Source organism: Hoplias malabaricus, chromosome X1 (genome assembly GCF_029633855.1).
Source record: "Hoplias malabaricus isolate fHopMal1 chromosome X1, fHopMal1.hap1, whole genome shotgun sequence".
Classification (NCBI taxonomy): Eukaryota; Metazoa; Chordata; class Actinopteri; order Characiformes; family Erythrinidae; genus Hoplias; species Hoplias malabaricus.
Window position 1 is genome coordinate 18,547,210 of NC_089818.1, and position 15,941 is coordinate 18,563,150.

General features: G+C 38.7%; 1 protein-coding gene across 2 annotated transcripts; it reads left to right on the forward strand.

The window, feature by feature from the left end:
* Positions 1-4,992: 4,992 nt before the first annotated feature.
* LOC136675628 (cortexin-1-like) lies at positions 4,993-10,016 on the forward strand. Of its 2 annotated transcripts, none has more exons than XM_066652280.1 (3): positions 4,993-5,100; positions 8,054-8,138; positions 8,582-10,016. In XM_066652280.1, exon 3 carries the CDS (start codon positions 8,636-8,638, stop codon positions 8,966-8,968), a length of 333 nt encoding a protein of 110 aa, XP_066508377.1. In that variant the 5' UTR covers positions 4,993-5,100; positions 8,054-8,138; positions 8,582-8,635; the 3' UTR covers positions 8,969-10,016. The 2 variants fall into 2 exon arrangements, with proteins under 2 accessions (XP_066508377.1, XP_066508378.1); XM_066652281.1 differs by having other exon boundaries at positions 8,054-8,102.
* Positions 10,017-15,941: the final 5,925 nt, after the last annotated feature.

A 15,941-nucleotide genomic window follows, 5' to 3' on the forward strand; every position in this document is an offset into this window, starting at 1 on the left:
TTACTTTGATTCTTGTGACTCCAGTGATTGAGAAATTGGCCCGTGATGAAAAATTTTTTGAAAAACTGGTGAAATTCCCTTTTTTAAACGGTTCAGTCTAATAGCACTTAATAATTCATTACTTGAATTATAGAATATTAATTCCATATATTATTCAATATATTACACATGGTTAATATTTCATGCATTAAATTTGAATTATGTGAACTACATGAATAACATTCATATTTAATCCATTTGATTATCCATCCATCCATCCATTATCTGTAACCGCTTATCCAATTTTTTTAGGGTCGCGGGGGGTCCAGAGCCTACCTGGAATCATCGGGCGCAAGGCGGGAATACACCCTGGAGGGGATGCCAGTCCTTCACAGGGCAACACAGACACACACACATTCACTCACACCTACGGACACTTTTGAGTTGCCAATCCACCTGCAACGTGTGTTTTTGGACTGTGGGAGGAAACCGGAGCACCCGGAGGAAACCCACGCAGACACAGGGAGAACACACCAACTCCTCACACACAGTCACCCGGAGCGGGAATCGAACCCACAACCTCCAGGTCTCTGGAGCTGTGTGACTGCGACACTAACCTGCTGCGCCACCGTGCCGCCCCCATTTGATTATGCCTGTTAATATTTAATATGTTAATATGTCACTGGGGATTAATGTCTGGCCAGAGTTTTTTAGACATATGATACAATGATTCCACTTTGCATTTCAACAGCCCTTTCACACAATGCAATTAAAAAACAATGTGCTTCAACTAACGAGAATCAGAATTGAGATGAACAATCTGGTGCCAAAATCAGAAACCGCACTTTATTTATTGAATGCTCAGGCAAAGAATTCAAGAAGTAAAAGAGAGTCTTAAATATCATGCAAGACCTAGCAGCCTATCAAAACTGTCACCATCTGATAAACAGGCCTTAAAGGTAAATACATCCTCTAGCATCAGCTAACTCCAGCTCTGGTTGAGCTGAAGGGGAGGAGCTGTTGTAAGGGGAGGGAGGGGTGTGAACACTGGCTCACTAATTTGCACACTACAGATCTACGTCATGCACACCTTTAGCAGGGTTGAAGCTGAGGGGAGCTCTAGAAGCATAGCTGCAATAAAAGTGAATTTTTGACAGTTTGGAAAGATATAATTTAGTTTTAAGCCAAAAAGCTTTATTTTATGATGAAGCAACACAATTAAGTTTTGATGTAAAAAAAAAGGTCTTAGAGTGTAGTAGCTCTTTACAGCTTTCAAATTTGGGTGTGATTCAGTACAACCTTCCACTGTAAGACAGTAACTCTAGGCTCTAAGTGTCAGAAGAGAAACTGGAGAAAGCTGCAGATGCAGCAGTATTGTGTTGTATATTTGTGTGTTTCTGTATTATTCCCTCTGTGACTGAAACAGTGAAATGCTGAGTGGCCCTTTGCAGCTCAGAGTGAGTCTAAAGCGGAGGAGGCACAATTCTCTGGACAATGGGCTGAATTTTTGCAAACCCTTGCATCACTGTAAAAATGAAAATATCTCATGGTGATAAAAGCCCAGGCTGGAGTGTGAAATATTTTAGTCAGGTTTAACAAGCGGATATGTACAGTCCTCTCACAGAGAAATTCTAAATGAGTGTTAAAAACATGCCCAACTTTCAATGTACAGTACCAGTCAAACATTTGGACACATCATCTCATTAGTCATTGGTGGAATAGGGCTACTGTGGAATAGGGTCACTGTATAGAACTGTGTACCAGCCCCTACCTCTGCACAGCCCAAGTTATAGTCTCAAACACATTAAGAAGTTGAGCAGTTCTACAAATAAACTCTTGATGAGGCCACAGCTGTTCATTGAAAACCGTTCCAGGTAACGACCTCATGAACCTGATTTAGAGAACGGCGAAAGTGTACAAAGCTGTCATCAAAGCGAAAGGGGGCTACGGTAAAGAATCTAAAGTATAAAACATATTCTGGTTTGTTTAACATTTTTTTACTACATAATTCCATATGTATTCCATAGTTTTAATGTCTTCCATATTCATTTACAATGTAGAAAATAATGGAAAAAAAAAAAGAAAAACTATTGAATGAGTAGATGTGTCCAATCTTTTGACTGGTACTCAACATTCACAGTATGTAGAAAATGGTCCAAAACAAAGGAAACCCTCCCTGAGTGGCTGTGTCCAAGCATTTGACTGGTACTGTAAGTCAATGTAAGATATTCCTCATTAGATTTTTGGACCATTTCTATTGGTCCGCTAGTACTGGCATTTCAATTAGATTAGCTAATGTTGGCCCAGTGTGCCCACATTTGTAATTCTGTATTGAGCTGCTAAGGAGCAATAAGGAGTGAGAGTGACTGCTGATGGAAGAGGATGAACGTCAGCTTTATTAAAATGTATTTAGTATACGGCACGGTGGCGCAGCATGTAGTGTCGCAGTCACACGTGGGTTTCCTCCGGGTGCTCCGGTTTCCTCCCACAGTCCAAAAACACACGTTGGTAGGTAGATTGGTGACTCAAAAGCGTCCATGAGTGTGTGCCCTGTGAAGGACTGGCACCCCCTCCACAGTGTATTACCGCCTTGCACCCAATGATTCCAGCTAGGCTCTGCACCCACTGCGACCCTGAACTGGATAAGCTGTCATAGTTGCTGATGATGACAATCTTTCAGATTTGATAATTATTTGAGCAAAGGTTGAACATTAAAAGAGCATTTTCTCTACCACTTTTCTACAAGTGCCAGGGCCATGCTGAAACATCTGTGACATGCTTCAGTTAGAAAACCACCAAGAGCCAAACATCTCATCTAAACAGCCCTGTACAGAATGTAAGGGTTCATAAGCTTTGGATTTGAACAGTTTTCACTTTCACATTCTTCAAATGCAGAGATAGAATCTGATTTTCTGTACATGGCCCACTTTAAAGCAGACACAGACAACAATGTCAGAGTGTTTTGGGGATCATTCAGAGTTTAAGGCTCGACCAGCTGTAGCTCAATCAAATCTCAGCAATGTCAGGACAGACCCGATAAACAAATATTATAAACATATGCTTCACAATGGTGCTCTATATGAAATTATATGCTGTGTTTCCTCAGGATATCTGGATCTGTGATAAATGAATTATTGTCGTTCCAAGAGTCTGATTGCACAACAGATGGGCAGTAGGGATAAGATTACAGTGTAGTGTATATGAGATATGAGGATAGAGGAATGGTAAAAAAAAAAAAAAATACAACAACACAGTTGGTGAGCTCAACTTTATTTCTAGGACTGGGTCCAGAACTGTAGCTTTATTAGAATCCTGTGGTATGTGGAAAAATAAAAGTCTTTTTTTTATGCAGTCTCACACTAATCCGTTCCACTAATCCATGTCTCCTGCCTAAATGAATCACATTTAATGATAGATGAGTAATAAAATCAGGTCGCTTCTGTTTTATATGACCTCTTTAAAGACCTCTACAGTATGTTACCCTTGATAGAGATAAACAAGCAGCACTGATGATATTCTCCTTATCTGAGAACAGTTCTTGAAACACCGGCACGGTGGCGCAGCAAGTAGTGTCGCAGTCACACAGCTCCAGGGACCTGGAGGTTGTGGGTTCGATTCCCGCTCCGAGTGACTTTCTGTGAGGAGTGTGGTGTGTTCTCCCTGTGTCTGCGTGGGTTTCCTCCGGGTGACTGTCTGTGAGGAGTGTGGTGTGTTCTCCCTGTGTCCACGTGGGTTTCCTCCGGGTGCTCCGGTTTCCTCCCACGGTCCAAAAACACACGTTGGTAGGTGGATTGGCGACTCAAAAGTGTCCGTAGGTGTGAGTGAATGTGTGAGTGTCTGTGTTTCCCTGTGAAGGACTGGTGTATTCCAGCCTTGCGCCCAATGATTCCAGGTAGGCTCTGGACCCACTGCAACCCTGAGCTGGATAAGCGGTTACAGATAATGAATGAATGTTTGCATTTCTCAGATCACTTTATAGTGAGTATGATTGGGGTCATAGTGGGTCTGGAAACTACCTGGAATTACTCTGCAAAGGAACATGCACTGCACAGGGTGCCAGACCATCACAGGGCAAGTGTTTATGAAGAGGAGAATAAATATGGTGAAGACGAGTGGTGGTGATTATGAAGTTGGGGTATAGTGATGAAGATGATGATGAAGAGGAGGATTATGACACACTATTGTCATAAAGATGATGGTAATGATGAGGATAAGAATGAAAGTATATCAGTGATCAAGATGATGGAGAGGATGAAGGTAAGGTGAAGTGATGATGATGGTGATGATGAAGATAAACTGCCCTGATAGCAAGGAGACGGCGGACCACTGTTGATCCACTGAGGGCAAAGTTGGAGGTCCGCTAGTGTTGTGCACAGCGTTTTCTGTGACAATTTTAGACAAAATACACGCATTTTAGCACTTTTCCATTCACAGTCCAATTTACATTTTTCTCCTTCATTAGTTTTTTTTTGTTATCTTTTATAAATAAGATTAGTAAATAATTTTAATCAGCAGTGCCAACATTTTCAGCATAATCATTTTATATCAGGCTTATACTCATTATTATATCTCTCATATCTCTCATAGTTGTTGGTAATATTTGTATTAGTTTGTTTTCCAGAATAAAAGTCCCTGTGAATGTAAAATCTGTGTGAGGAGATTATAAATGAGTTATATCCTGTACAGGACAGTAATCTGAGTGGTCCGATGGTGCACCAGCAGTGGTCTACAGTCAGTGGTGTGCCAGCCTTTTTATGCCAGTGGACTGATATATGCTCGCTGTCTGGGTGATGATAAGAATGAGGGCACAAAAAGATTAAAGTAGTAATAATGTAAGAATAAAGATGAAGAAAGTTGAAGTAGTGATGAGGAGGATGAAGAGGGTGGAGAGGATGATGACGAGGAATATGATGATGATGATGATGATGATGATGATGCCTTATATAAAATCCCACTCTCAGGTTTAGCTCCTCGACAGACTCCCCTTCCGCGCGTGCCGCAGACCAATAGGACGTGGTGCGCGCTGTGCCGTGGTAAAGCTCGCGCTGCAGCCAGAGCGTGCGCATCAGAGAGACGGCGAAATGGAAACAGGGTGCGAGCGCGCGCGAGAGGGAGTGAGCGGTGAGTAGAGCGTATTCACGTGCAGATCGGCGTTTACACGGCGTTTTATATTCAGCACTCAGTCCGTAAACGTCCGTGCAGTAAATAATAATAATCACATTTCTGAGGGTCGTGCAGATGTGAACGCACTTAGTGAGAAAAGGAAACGCCTGCAGCACAGTGATGAATGTGGGGGTGATGACCCTGTGATGATCAATAAATCTTCAGATTATTTTGTTGTCTTGTATCAGTCAACATTAGATTAATGTTGCTTTGTCTTTCTTGTTGATAATGAGGTTTTTGTTTTGTCTGTGATTGTTAATGAGCTGTTTGTTTTGTCTGTGATTTTCTTTGAGCTGTTTGTTTTGTCTGTGATTTTCTTTGAGCTGTTTGTTTTGTCTGTGATTTTCTTTGAGCTGTTTGTTTTGTCTGTGATTTTCTTTGAGCTGTTTGTTTTGTCTGTGATTGTTAATAAGCTGTTTGTTTTGTCTGTGATCTGCTTTGAGCTTTTTATTTTGTCTGTTTTTACATTGTTTGTTTTGTCTGTTGTTTTTTATTGACCTAATTATTTTGTCTGTTTTTTCTGTGATTGCCTGTGGTTGTTTTGGACTGTTTCTAAGCCTCTGATTGATACTGAATTTGCACTTTTGTCTTTGCACTGTTTGTTTGTCTGTGATTTTTTGTTGACCTAATTATTTTGTCTGTAAGTATAATTTAGCAGTTTGTTTTGTCTTTGAGCTCTGGATATGCAATAATACATTTAAATATTAAAAAGAAATGGTTTATTCATTTAGCTTAGACTACTTTAAACTATATCCAGTTGCAGTTCTAGCTCATTTAAGCATACACTGTATTTTTGACAGGAATAGGGTCAATGTGTTTCACTGTGAGAATCTAAACACTATGGGTCTGAAGGTATGTGAAGAATCTGTTATAAAAATAGACCTCAACATTACTCAGTGTATTTGGGTCTACTATGCGATGCAGAAAATGCAACCATTTTGAAATTTGAAGATTATATGAAAAATATTTTAAAATGCATTTATTACACTTGTTATCTGCATTTATGGAATTATGTTTTTGGCATTTAACCCATCCCATACACACACACTCACACACTCACCCTGTGCTCGGGGAGCAGTTGGGGGGGGTTAGGAGCCATGATCAAGAGCACTTCACTCAAGTTTTGAGGGAGGAGACAGGGCTGTCCCTTGCTGCCAGTCTTGTCAATCGACATGGTGACCATCTGGTCTAATGCCAGTTTCTTTAACCTTTAGACCAGAGGTCTCCGTCTTAACTGGAATAAATGATGGGTTGTGAGACAGTACTAGGTCTAGTCTTGGATGTAATAAAAATCCAAAGTTTCTATTGATATTATAAATGACTCTGTTAAATTTCTGCTCTCTCTCCCAAAAAAAGTCTCTCAGACAGAATTATTGTAATTGCAATTTCATAATTGCGTACTGTTCGAGACTTTATGATCTTTTCTCTTTTTTTGGCTCTGTTAGATAAAACCTTTTGGCTTAAACTCAACCTCGGCCTATTAACTTGTCTCTGGGAAGACGGTGGAGAGGCCAGTTGGAGTAAAATCTGCTGAGTGTAAACTGTGTTCCTCTCATATATTAACTACAGAGACTATAAGAAATCCAGTAAAAATAAGGAAAAGTATCTGAAAAAGCTGCTAGTAAAAGACTCTCAAATACACACTCACAGATAGGTACATACTTTGAAAGGGGAATTTGAACTGTTTGCAACATTTCTCCATAAAGCAAGATCCAACCATGATATAATTCAGTTAGGTCAGAGTTGGTCACAGGGCTGATCGGAACCAGGCGTCCAACGTATCCAAAGTGTTTAATGCGTTTAACAGCCACATTATAGAAAATAATTATATGAAAATGTTGCAGATGTGTTTGTAGCAGAAGAACCAAATTGTAATGTTTTCATAAATGTATTTTAAAACATTCCAGAATTTTTTAACATTACATCACTGTATGGTCATTCATTGATTATCTGTAAGCGATTATCCAGTTCAGGGTCGTGGTGGGTCCAAAGCCTACCTGGAATCATTGGGCGCAAGGCAGGAATACACCCTGGAGGAGGCGCCAGTCCTTCACAGGGCAACACACACACACTCACACATTCGAGTCGCCAATCCACCTACTAACTTTGTTTTTGGACTGTGGGAGGAAACCCACGCGGACACAGGGAGAACACACCACACTCCTCACAGACAGTCACCCGGAGCAGGAATCGAACCCACAACCTCCAGGCTCCTGGAGCTGTGTGACTGCAACACTACCTACTGCACTATGCCACCTGGTCATTTACTCATTTTCTGCAAATGCTTAATTCCTGATCAGGGTTGTGCTCGTTTCTCGAACTTACTCAGCTTCATTGGGTACAAAGCAGCAAAAACCCTTGGCAGGTTCGCTGAAAGCTATTTCAAATTGTTTGGAACTATAATACTTCTGCAGGTATAGGTTTACTTCTGTAGGCTTTAGGTATAAAATATACTTTTGAGTTCATAAATAGTGGAGAATTCATCAATAATCCCTTAAGTAGAATAATTTTTCCAGAGTGCATTATAGACATTGCAACCCGTTTCCTGTTGCTCCTGTGGTAAACAAAGTAGAGTCTATAAATTTCTCTAAAACAACTATGAAATTTTACTTAAATAATGAGTGGAAGTCCCCTTCAAGAGCTTGTTTTTATACACTTTGTGCAAGTCATATTTTCAGTCTAAATGTAAAGTCTACAGTGCTTTCATCTATATGCTATACATGTTCTCCTCTTTTCTCGCCTAAGCTTCATTATTAGGCAGCATTGCTTGTGTCTTATATACGGTGGATATTGATTGAGGGCTTTGCAACTTTTAAATAAATCTGTGCCTTTGATTTGCCTCAAGCTTTCTCCTGGAAGAGAATCATTTCTCTGTCTGCTTGACTTCATTTTGCTCTTGTCATCCCTCCAGGTGAGGATTATCCTGCTCCACTGAAGAGAACACCCGAGGAAGTACATGTGTGAGACAACCATTTGCCACCAATGAGCATTCAACTGTATGTCCATTATCTCACTAGTGTTTATATGAATTCACCGTATCCAAAAATTTGTAGACACTAGAATTGGCTGGAGGGGTATGAAGGCCACCAGCCCTGAGGTACAGCAGTCAAACACTATTCTCTTGATGGATAAAGCTCACTTAACACCTTTGAGATGAGTTGAAGTAGCAGTAGTCTGCGGTACAAAATAAATCATCCAACATCAGTAACAGACCTCACTAATGCTTTTGTGGCTGAATGCCATCAAATTCTTGCAGAACTGTTCCAACATCTAGGTTAGAGCCTTCCCAGATGAGAAGAAACTGTTACTGCAGCAAAAACCTATGAATATTATGTATTTCATAAAAAAAAATATGTTAGATAAGCAAGTTCCCACAGAACTTTTTTGCCATGTGGCATACATTTTAATAAAGTTTTTTTTTTTTCTGTTTAACTTTCAGATTCCTGTGAAGAGCTCTATCCAGTGCTTGGAGATTCAGTAACCTTGACGACTGATGTCCAGCGCCTCGGCACCTGCTGACCGTCCAGTGATTGACCTTGTGGCTGCTTACCTGGGTAAGATGAGCAGAGCTCCGCTGCTGGACTATGAGCTCCAGTCCATGGGGCCAGCTGCAGGCTCCGGGGCCACAGCAGGGCTTCCCCTGGCCTCAGACACAGAGCAGAGCACAGCCTTGTGTTTTGTTGGCCTTCTGCTGCTCATCCTGGTCTTCCTGCTTGTGCGCTGCTTCAGGATCCTGCTGGATCCTTACAGCAGCATGCCTGCATCCACCTGGAGGGATCACAAAGACCGTCTGGAAAGAGGGCAGTTTGAAAGTGCTGTGGTGTAAAGAGAAAAGCTGCTCAGCTAAAAAAAAACATTCACTTTTGCTGTGGTCAACAATGGAGATCTAATTCAGAAAGTCATAGCTGCTAATTTGGAACAGATACTATTCAAAGAATAGCTTGGGCAAAAAAGCTAATATTTCAAATAGTGAAATTAAAAGAAAGTTAATACTCACATTATGTAATTGTTATGATTCTAACTGGTGGCCACAAGTTTGTATTCAGAAATAGCCACAGAATCTAGCATTATGGAAATTACATCGTGCTAAATTTGGTACTGTTTGTTTAGTTAGTCACTGTGAGTAAGAATCCATAGTCCAAATATCTAGTATTATGGGAAGGACATTTTAGAGTTAGCTATAAAAGCTTGCATTATATAATCATTCTAATTCGTACCTATTAATATTACATTGTATTCTGTGTTAGCAACAGAGGCTGTTATTATGAAGTGTGTTTTGGTCATTTGAATATGCAAATGATATTCAAATGGTATTCAGATTCAATGTACATATTTAATATATTAGGGTTAATGTTCCCAGGATTTTCACCACTTTCTACATGTTTCTAATGATTGTTAAATAAATCCTATATTGCATAATGAATTTATACCCTGTTTAATCAGCATGTGTTTGATATATTTCTTTTCTTATAATGAATGCAGAAGTAACTTTATCTTTAGCTGTTCATGGATTCCATGCAGATGATCTGATTAGGGCATTAAGAATTTGTTGTACTGTATAATGACAAAATTTACTGTAAAATTGATTGCCTAAGCTTTTAGCTGCTATAAACCTGATTGTTTTGTTACAGGAGACTGAATGTTTTGTGTTTTGTTTTGTGGTTGTGCCCTCCATCACTAGATGTTAATACGAGAGACATTGATAACCTCAGACGATGTGCCTTTATATGTCAGAAAGCTATATTTTTGTACAAAAAATTCTACAGCTCTTTTTTTTTTTAGAATGTTGCTAATGTTGTCTTAGCTAACCAAGATACAGATTTGTATTGTCTTTTTGATCCGTTGGATTTTCCTTCTGTTTTGTATCTACAGTATGTGGCTGAAAATGATACAGTAAAATTTGTCCATTGTCAACTTTGTTCATTCAATTTTTAGGTGTAAATTTGGAAACTATAACAGAAACTATAGCATAAGCAGGTCTTGTAGCCAAGGGGCCAACGTTTAACATTTGTGCTGGGCAAATTTGTTTAGCAATTTGTGTTTTTTAAAAAAACTTAATTCATTCATCCATTAATCAATTAATTTAGCAGATTTTTAATATATATGTATATTCCTTTCATATTACAGTGTTTTTATAACATTACTAGTTTTTTATTTTTTTAGAAGAAGCTAAAAAGTAAGGCAGAGGTTGTGTAAAGTAGACGATTTTCTGGCAGCTCATCAAGTTAAATTAGTATTTGTTGTTATTTCGCCATGTAAATAGTCAGATTGATGACAAAATTGCATTTCCCAATACCCCATGTTATTAAAAATAACACTTCAACTTAAAAAAAACAACCTAGTTACTATGTACTGGTTGGGCATAAGGGATTATGAAGGAAGAGTGAAAGGGTCCAGTGCATGTGGGTGGGAGCAGTACAGGATTCTGAACTGTGACAGCCTGCGGAAAGAAGTTCTTACACAATGTAGAAAATCAGCTAAAGATGCTGCAGAAACACACACTGAATGGTAGAGGACCAAATGTCTGCTTAGTTCACGTCAGCCTTGTGATTCACAATTACTTCTGCAAGCTAGCAGCTAGTGTTAGAATTTAATATTTGATTTAGCTTTTGACAACAATCCCAAATTCTGGAAACTTGCCTATAATCTTTTACAATAAAGAATATTTATGAATATTTGTAACCTTTCATTAAAGGACATAATATAAGTCCTGGAGATGAGTGTATGAAGTCAACACAATTTTAAAATCTATAATTATAACTATGATAGAAGGTACAATTATGTTTCATAATTAAAGGTACTAATATGTACCCTTGAGGGTACCACCACACTGACAAATTTTCTGAAAGTATACCTACACCACACTCACTGCCAGCTACTACCATGTGCTGAGCATGGTCCTCGACACAAATAATATCTGGTAAGAGGTAGCCCCTTGATTAGCTTTTTCCAGTGATGGATGAGGTAGACCGTAGCTGTAGGTGTTTTCTGATAAAATAGACAATTATTGTCTGTACCAAGTAAAAAAGCAATGACTATGAAGATACTTTTGAAAATTCACATTGCTTATCAAGCATTTTCAAGCAGAAACATCAGCACCCTGTATTCCTAAATATCACAGGACTGGACATAATTTAATCAATGTTTATTACCTGGACAGTATTTCAACCAGAGCAGTGCAGATGTGATAAAATGCAAGCTGAGGCTTTCATCTCTTCATCTATTCTAGTGCTTCTTTCTGATGGTAAAGGAAAGGAGACACATTATACTTTAATACTTTAGGCTTTACAGGAGAAGAATGGTACAAGGTCATATTCTTTCAGCCTCATGTTCAGTTTCATTACAAGGTATTCATTCTCATCCTACAGATGAGCCCATATGCTGTGTGGAGGAAGTCAAATCTCACTATTTCATTTCCTCTTACTTTAATGTACTGCAGATAAACATTCAAAACCCTGGACCATATGTCTCCTTCCTTTAATCTGAAGCGACTAAATATCTTGAGATTAAATCAATACTGAATGAAAAATACATGCAAAGCAGCATTTGCCTTTAATCCATGTAATATTAATATACCAGACATGTACATAAAATATGTACAAAGGGAAAGTCCCTGTGTTTTGACACACCTAATCCTGATGAAGCAGGCAAGTTCAGTGTTAATGAGCTGACTCAGGAGTATTAGAGAGAAGCTGGATCTAAATCCAGCACACACTGCGCTTCTTCAGCAAGGCTTTAGCCCCCTACCTGTGTCACCTTACGCATAATTGAAGGTAGCGTTATGTACCCAGTGACGTACATGCATGTACAACAACACAGGGCAGGTAATGTTTGAAGTGAAGGCGTTTTACAGTGTTTATTGTAGTTATTATAAAAAAAGCTAATATATTTATTGAACATTAGTATATATAAGTCAAATATAGATCATTACTGGTTAATAAAAGCATTTTGAAATGGTTTGACTGTGAGAAATATTAATCTTTCCATTCTTGTTTATTGCACTGCACAAGGCCAGTATGTTTTGGATGAACTTTCTGATCATTAACATTTGTATTATTAGCATTTTTCATAGTTTTAATTTAAAAATATAACATTGGTAATCAATTTCATAAAGCCTAAGGGCCCAGCATGTGTCTACATTTCAGTTCTTCTATTTATAACTACATAACTGTTAGTTATGATGTATGACACTGACTGATCAAGCACTTATAGCACTTATTCAACAATACCACTATTAACTGAATATTAATTGTGCATTAAACCTGTGGTTTCAATCAGTCTACTTTTAACACGTGGGAGCTTGCTGATCATTTACTACAGCAATGTAATTAAACATTAGTCTGCCATGGACGTTATGGGTAGTCATAAACAAGAGTATCCAAGACAAAGTCATTGATTGCGCATTTGCTTACAGCAGTAAATGGTGAGCTATCGATGAACATGACGTGAGATCCCCTGAGATGAATGGGCTACATAAACAGCTACCAGATCCATCACAGTGGGGGTGAGCAGAGCTCATTAGTTACTTGTAAAAATCACTCAGGTAGGTGCCACACACTGGTAGTGGTGACTCATCATCTATGTATTAGCATTTCAAGTGGGCTTAAGATAACCAAGGTAGAAGCCTAAGGCTCTGTGCTTTCATAAACGAATAATACATTTAAAAAAGGCACTCAAGTATGCTACAGGTGGATTTGCAGTAAATTTCAGGGATGTAAGTATCTGATCATGTTTAAGATGTGAGATATATCTACTTTTCAATACATCTATTTACTGTAAAATGCCAGTGTACCCATTTTCCAACATCCAATATATTTCATTTTCACTGAAGCATCGTTTAAATATTAATTTGAGGTTTTCCAGCACTTTGCTCTGACACTGGAGCATTATTGTTGAACATGCACAATATATGTATAATCATGAGCCAGTTGGCAATTGGCAACTTATGGTTAATAAGACTTATTACTCAGTAACCACTATCAATAATTCAGTATCTACTATGTACATACCGACCCTTAGGGTTTACATTTGATATCAATCTAACTAAGATTTTCCTTCCTAAAATAGCACTCCAAAATGCTTAATGGAAGCATCATAGTCCTCTATAACGTTCTAGAACAGATCAGGTGACTGGGTTCTCAAATAATTTCCTTAAACTAATCCTTAAAATAAGAGCAGCAACTCCATGTTGTACGGTTTCCTGTGTGAAATGTGCCTTGGAAATGGATATCAAGACTGCTAGCCCCCTCTTCTGGTGGAAATTACTCACAGAAATCCACTTAATACACTTCAGGGTCACAGTGACAAAGTGTCCCCCTTTGGGCGCAGAGTGGGTGAGCAGGGGCCCCTGGTGTCATCCCTGTTCAAAAAGAAAACCACAGAATTGGCCTAGGCATTAGTAATTTACAATAATATCCCACAAATGCTAAAGGTACTAACCTAGAATGGAAGCTAAAAGCCACCAGTCGGCATCACGTCATTTTCATTATGTCAGGCTTAGTGGCAAAATATTTTCATTAATTGTTAGCAGCGTTAGCATTAGCATGGACATTAGCTTTATTGACTGAAACTTAAGTTGCATAAGCAACAGACAATGGAAATGGAAGTGTGAGAAACCTCTAAAAATACAGAATGTTACGTTCATAAAAAACGTGATATATAATTTACAGAAAGTACAACTATTTGGCTTTTCTTAGTTGTTCAGCAGTATCGCGCTACATACTGAAAGATGCAGTTATGGAACTGCATGGAACAAAGGCCTCGGTTGTCAAGGGAAAGAAAACAAAGATGAATAACCTCAATGTAATAATTTCCCGTGTGAGTTTCAATGAAGCCCAACTGGCAGAATGTACAAGCCCTCTCCTGCCAGTCATTAGCCAGACTCCACTGATTTCTGCCTCAGCTAACAGGAACAATAAACACAGGCCTTGAGCACTGAGTGCATCTCTGCTATGTAAAACTACTCTACACCCTGCAGGGCATTACACAGATCTTGTAGGATGGTGTGACAGGCACAATTCAGTCTTCATCCTGAGGACAATGTCTTAAAATATGATATCTTAAAATAATCTTCCTGCTTAAAGCAAAAGTCTGACCAAAATCAGGTTTACGTAATTCAAAGCTAAGACTTGGACAAACTGTTGGTCTGAGACAACAGTTTGTTTTTGTTTTTCTAAATCAACCTGATTAATACATTCTCTTCTGTTCACGCAGATGCTCCAAGTACATTTGGGTAATCAGGACAGTGTGTTAACCTCCTAGCTGTGACCACTGGCTGAGAGCCATTTGGCTAACGTGTGTGGGAAATGTCTGAATATAATAGTGGGCAGCTGATTAACATTTTGGAAGTTGAAAACACAAGGCTGGCTCAGGTGAAGGTTACATTCATGCTGTGTGTTCTAGCGGAAATAATAAAAAATAAGCCAGCAATGAATTGTAATTGTGAGCAGAAGATTAAATCTTGAATTTCTAAGCAATGAGTTAATATCTTAACACGATAAATGACAAAAGATAGATGGATGGTTGAAGACAAATATGCAAATGCATCTGTATCACAGCTGTACAGCATGATCCATAGTGAACATACCCAGACACATTAAGACAAGCCTAATGAAGGCAGTTTTAATGTCAGGAATCCATGAAGGAATGAAAGAGAGTTGAGAGAAAGTGTGATTGTATCTGAAGACTGTCTGCTGCTTATCGCTGCATTACAAACTATCACTCTTGTCTTTCATTCATCTAATAACATAGGACACACTAGGACGCACACACCAAACTAGTGACGACATATGATTGTGACAAATAATAGGAAACTGGATTCCAATCTTTTTTTGTGTGTGTGAAAGAACAGTCAGAGATTGCAGGTTGCAGGAGGGAAGGGTTCAATGAGTGATGGTTGAGGTAAAAAAAAAAAGACTCCTAAATACAGAAGTGACTTGAGGTTACTTCAAAATCATTGATGTATTAATAATTCATAATGTAATTAAGTAATTTACAAATCAATTAATTAAAAGTAAAACTAAAGTAACAATTTTCTGCTGGATGGGTCAGAACCCTATGGGTCAGAATCAAAGGGCATAACCCTAAACTATCTCAGTCTTTCATAGGCAAGGTGAAAATGTCACCATTTAAAATATTCTGTTACGGAATCAGATTACAGAAGTAGGCTTAAGTTTTAGGAATCTTGCAAATAATGTCTCATATTAATTAGTGTAGAGTGGTTACCAAGGCAGTGAAATAAAACACTGTTTTTCTGCACATAAATCAGATGTAGTGCCCACTAATTTACATCAAAAATCACTGTATTCATTTTAACTTTTCAAATTCAGTTTTACTATTTTATCCATGAAATCACAAAAAGCACAACAGGCTTCACACTTTCATGGTTTCCAGTCAGACCATCACAGAACAACACGTAGTGAGTGAGCATATGTGCACTTTCCTCATGTCCCGCATACGTCTGAGTAATAACGCATTGTTTATCTGCTTTATCTGATACCTTTTGGCTAAACTTGTAAAACACGTGATTGAGGTGTGCAACTTGTTCTCATTCACATATCATGGCACACCCAGTGAGGTAACAGGACACCAACCCCACTGGGAGGGTGAGAGATGCTCCAAGGGAGAATTTCACAATCAGTAAACAATTAAAATGCACACATCCAAGTTTTGTGTTAACTATTTCCCCGCGCAAATGACGCACACATCTTGCACTACTCGATTCGAAAAATGTGCACTCCGATTTCAAGTGTCGTGAATCAATTGTATCGATTCCAACTGTCAATACTAAAAAAATACAT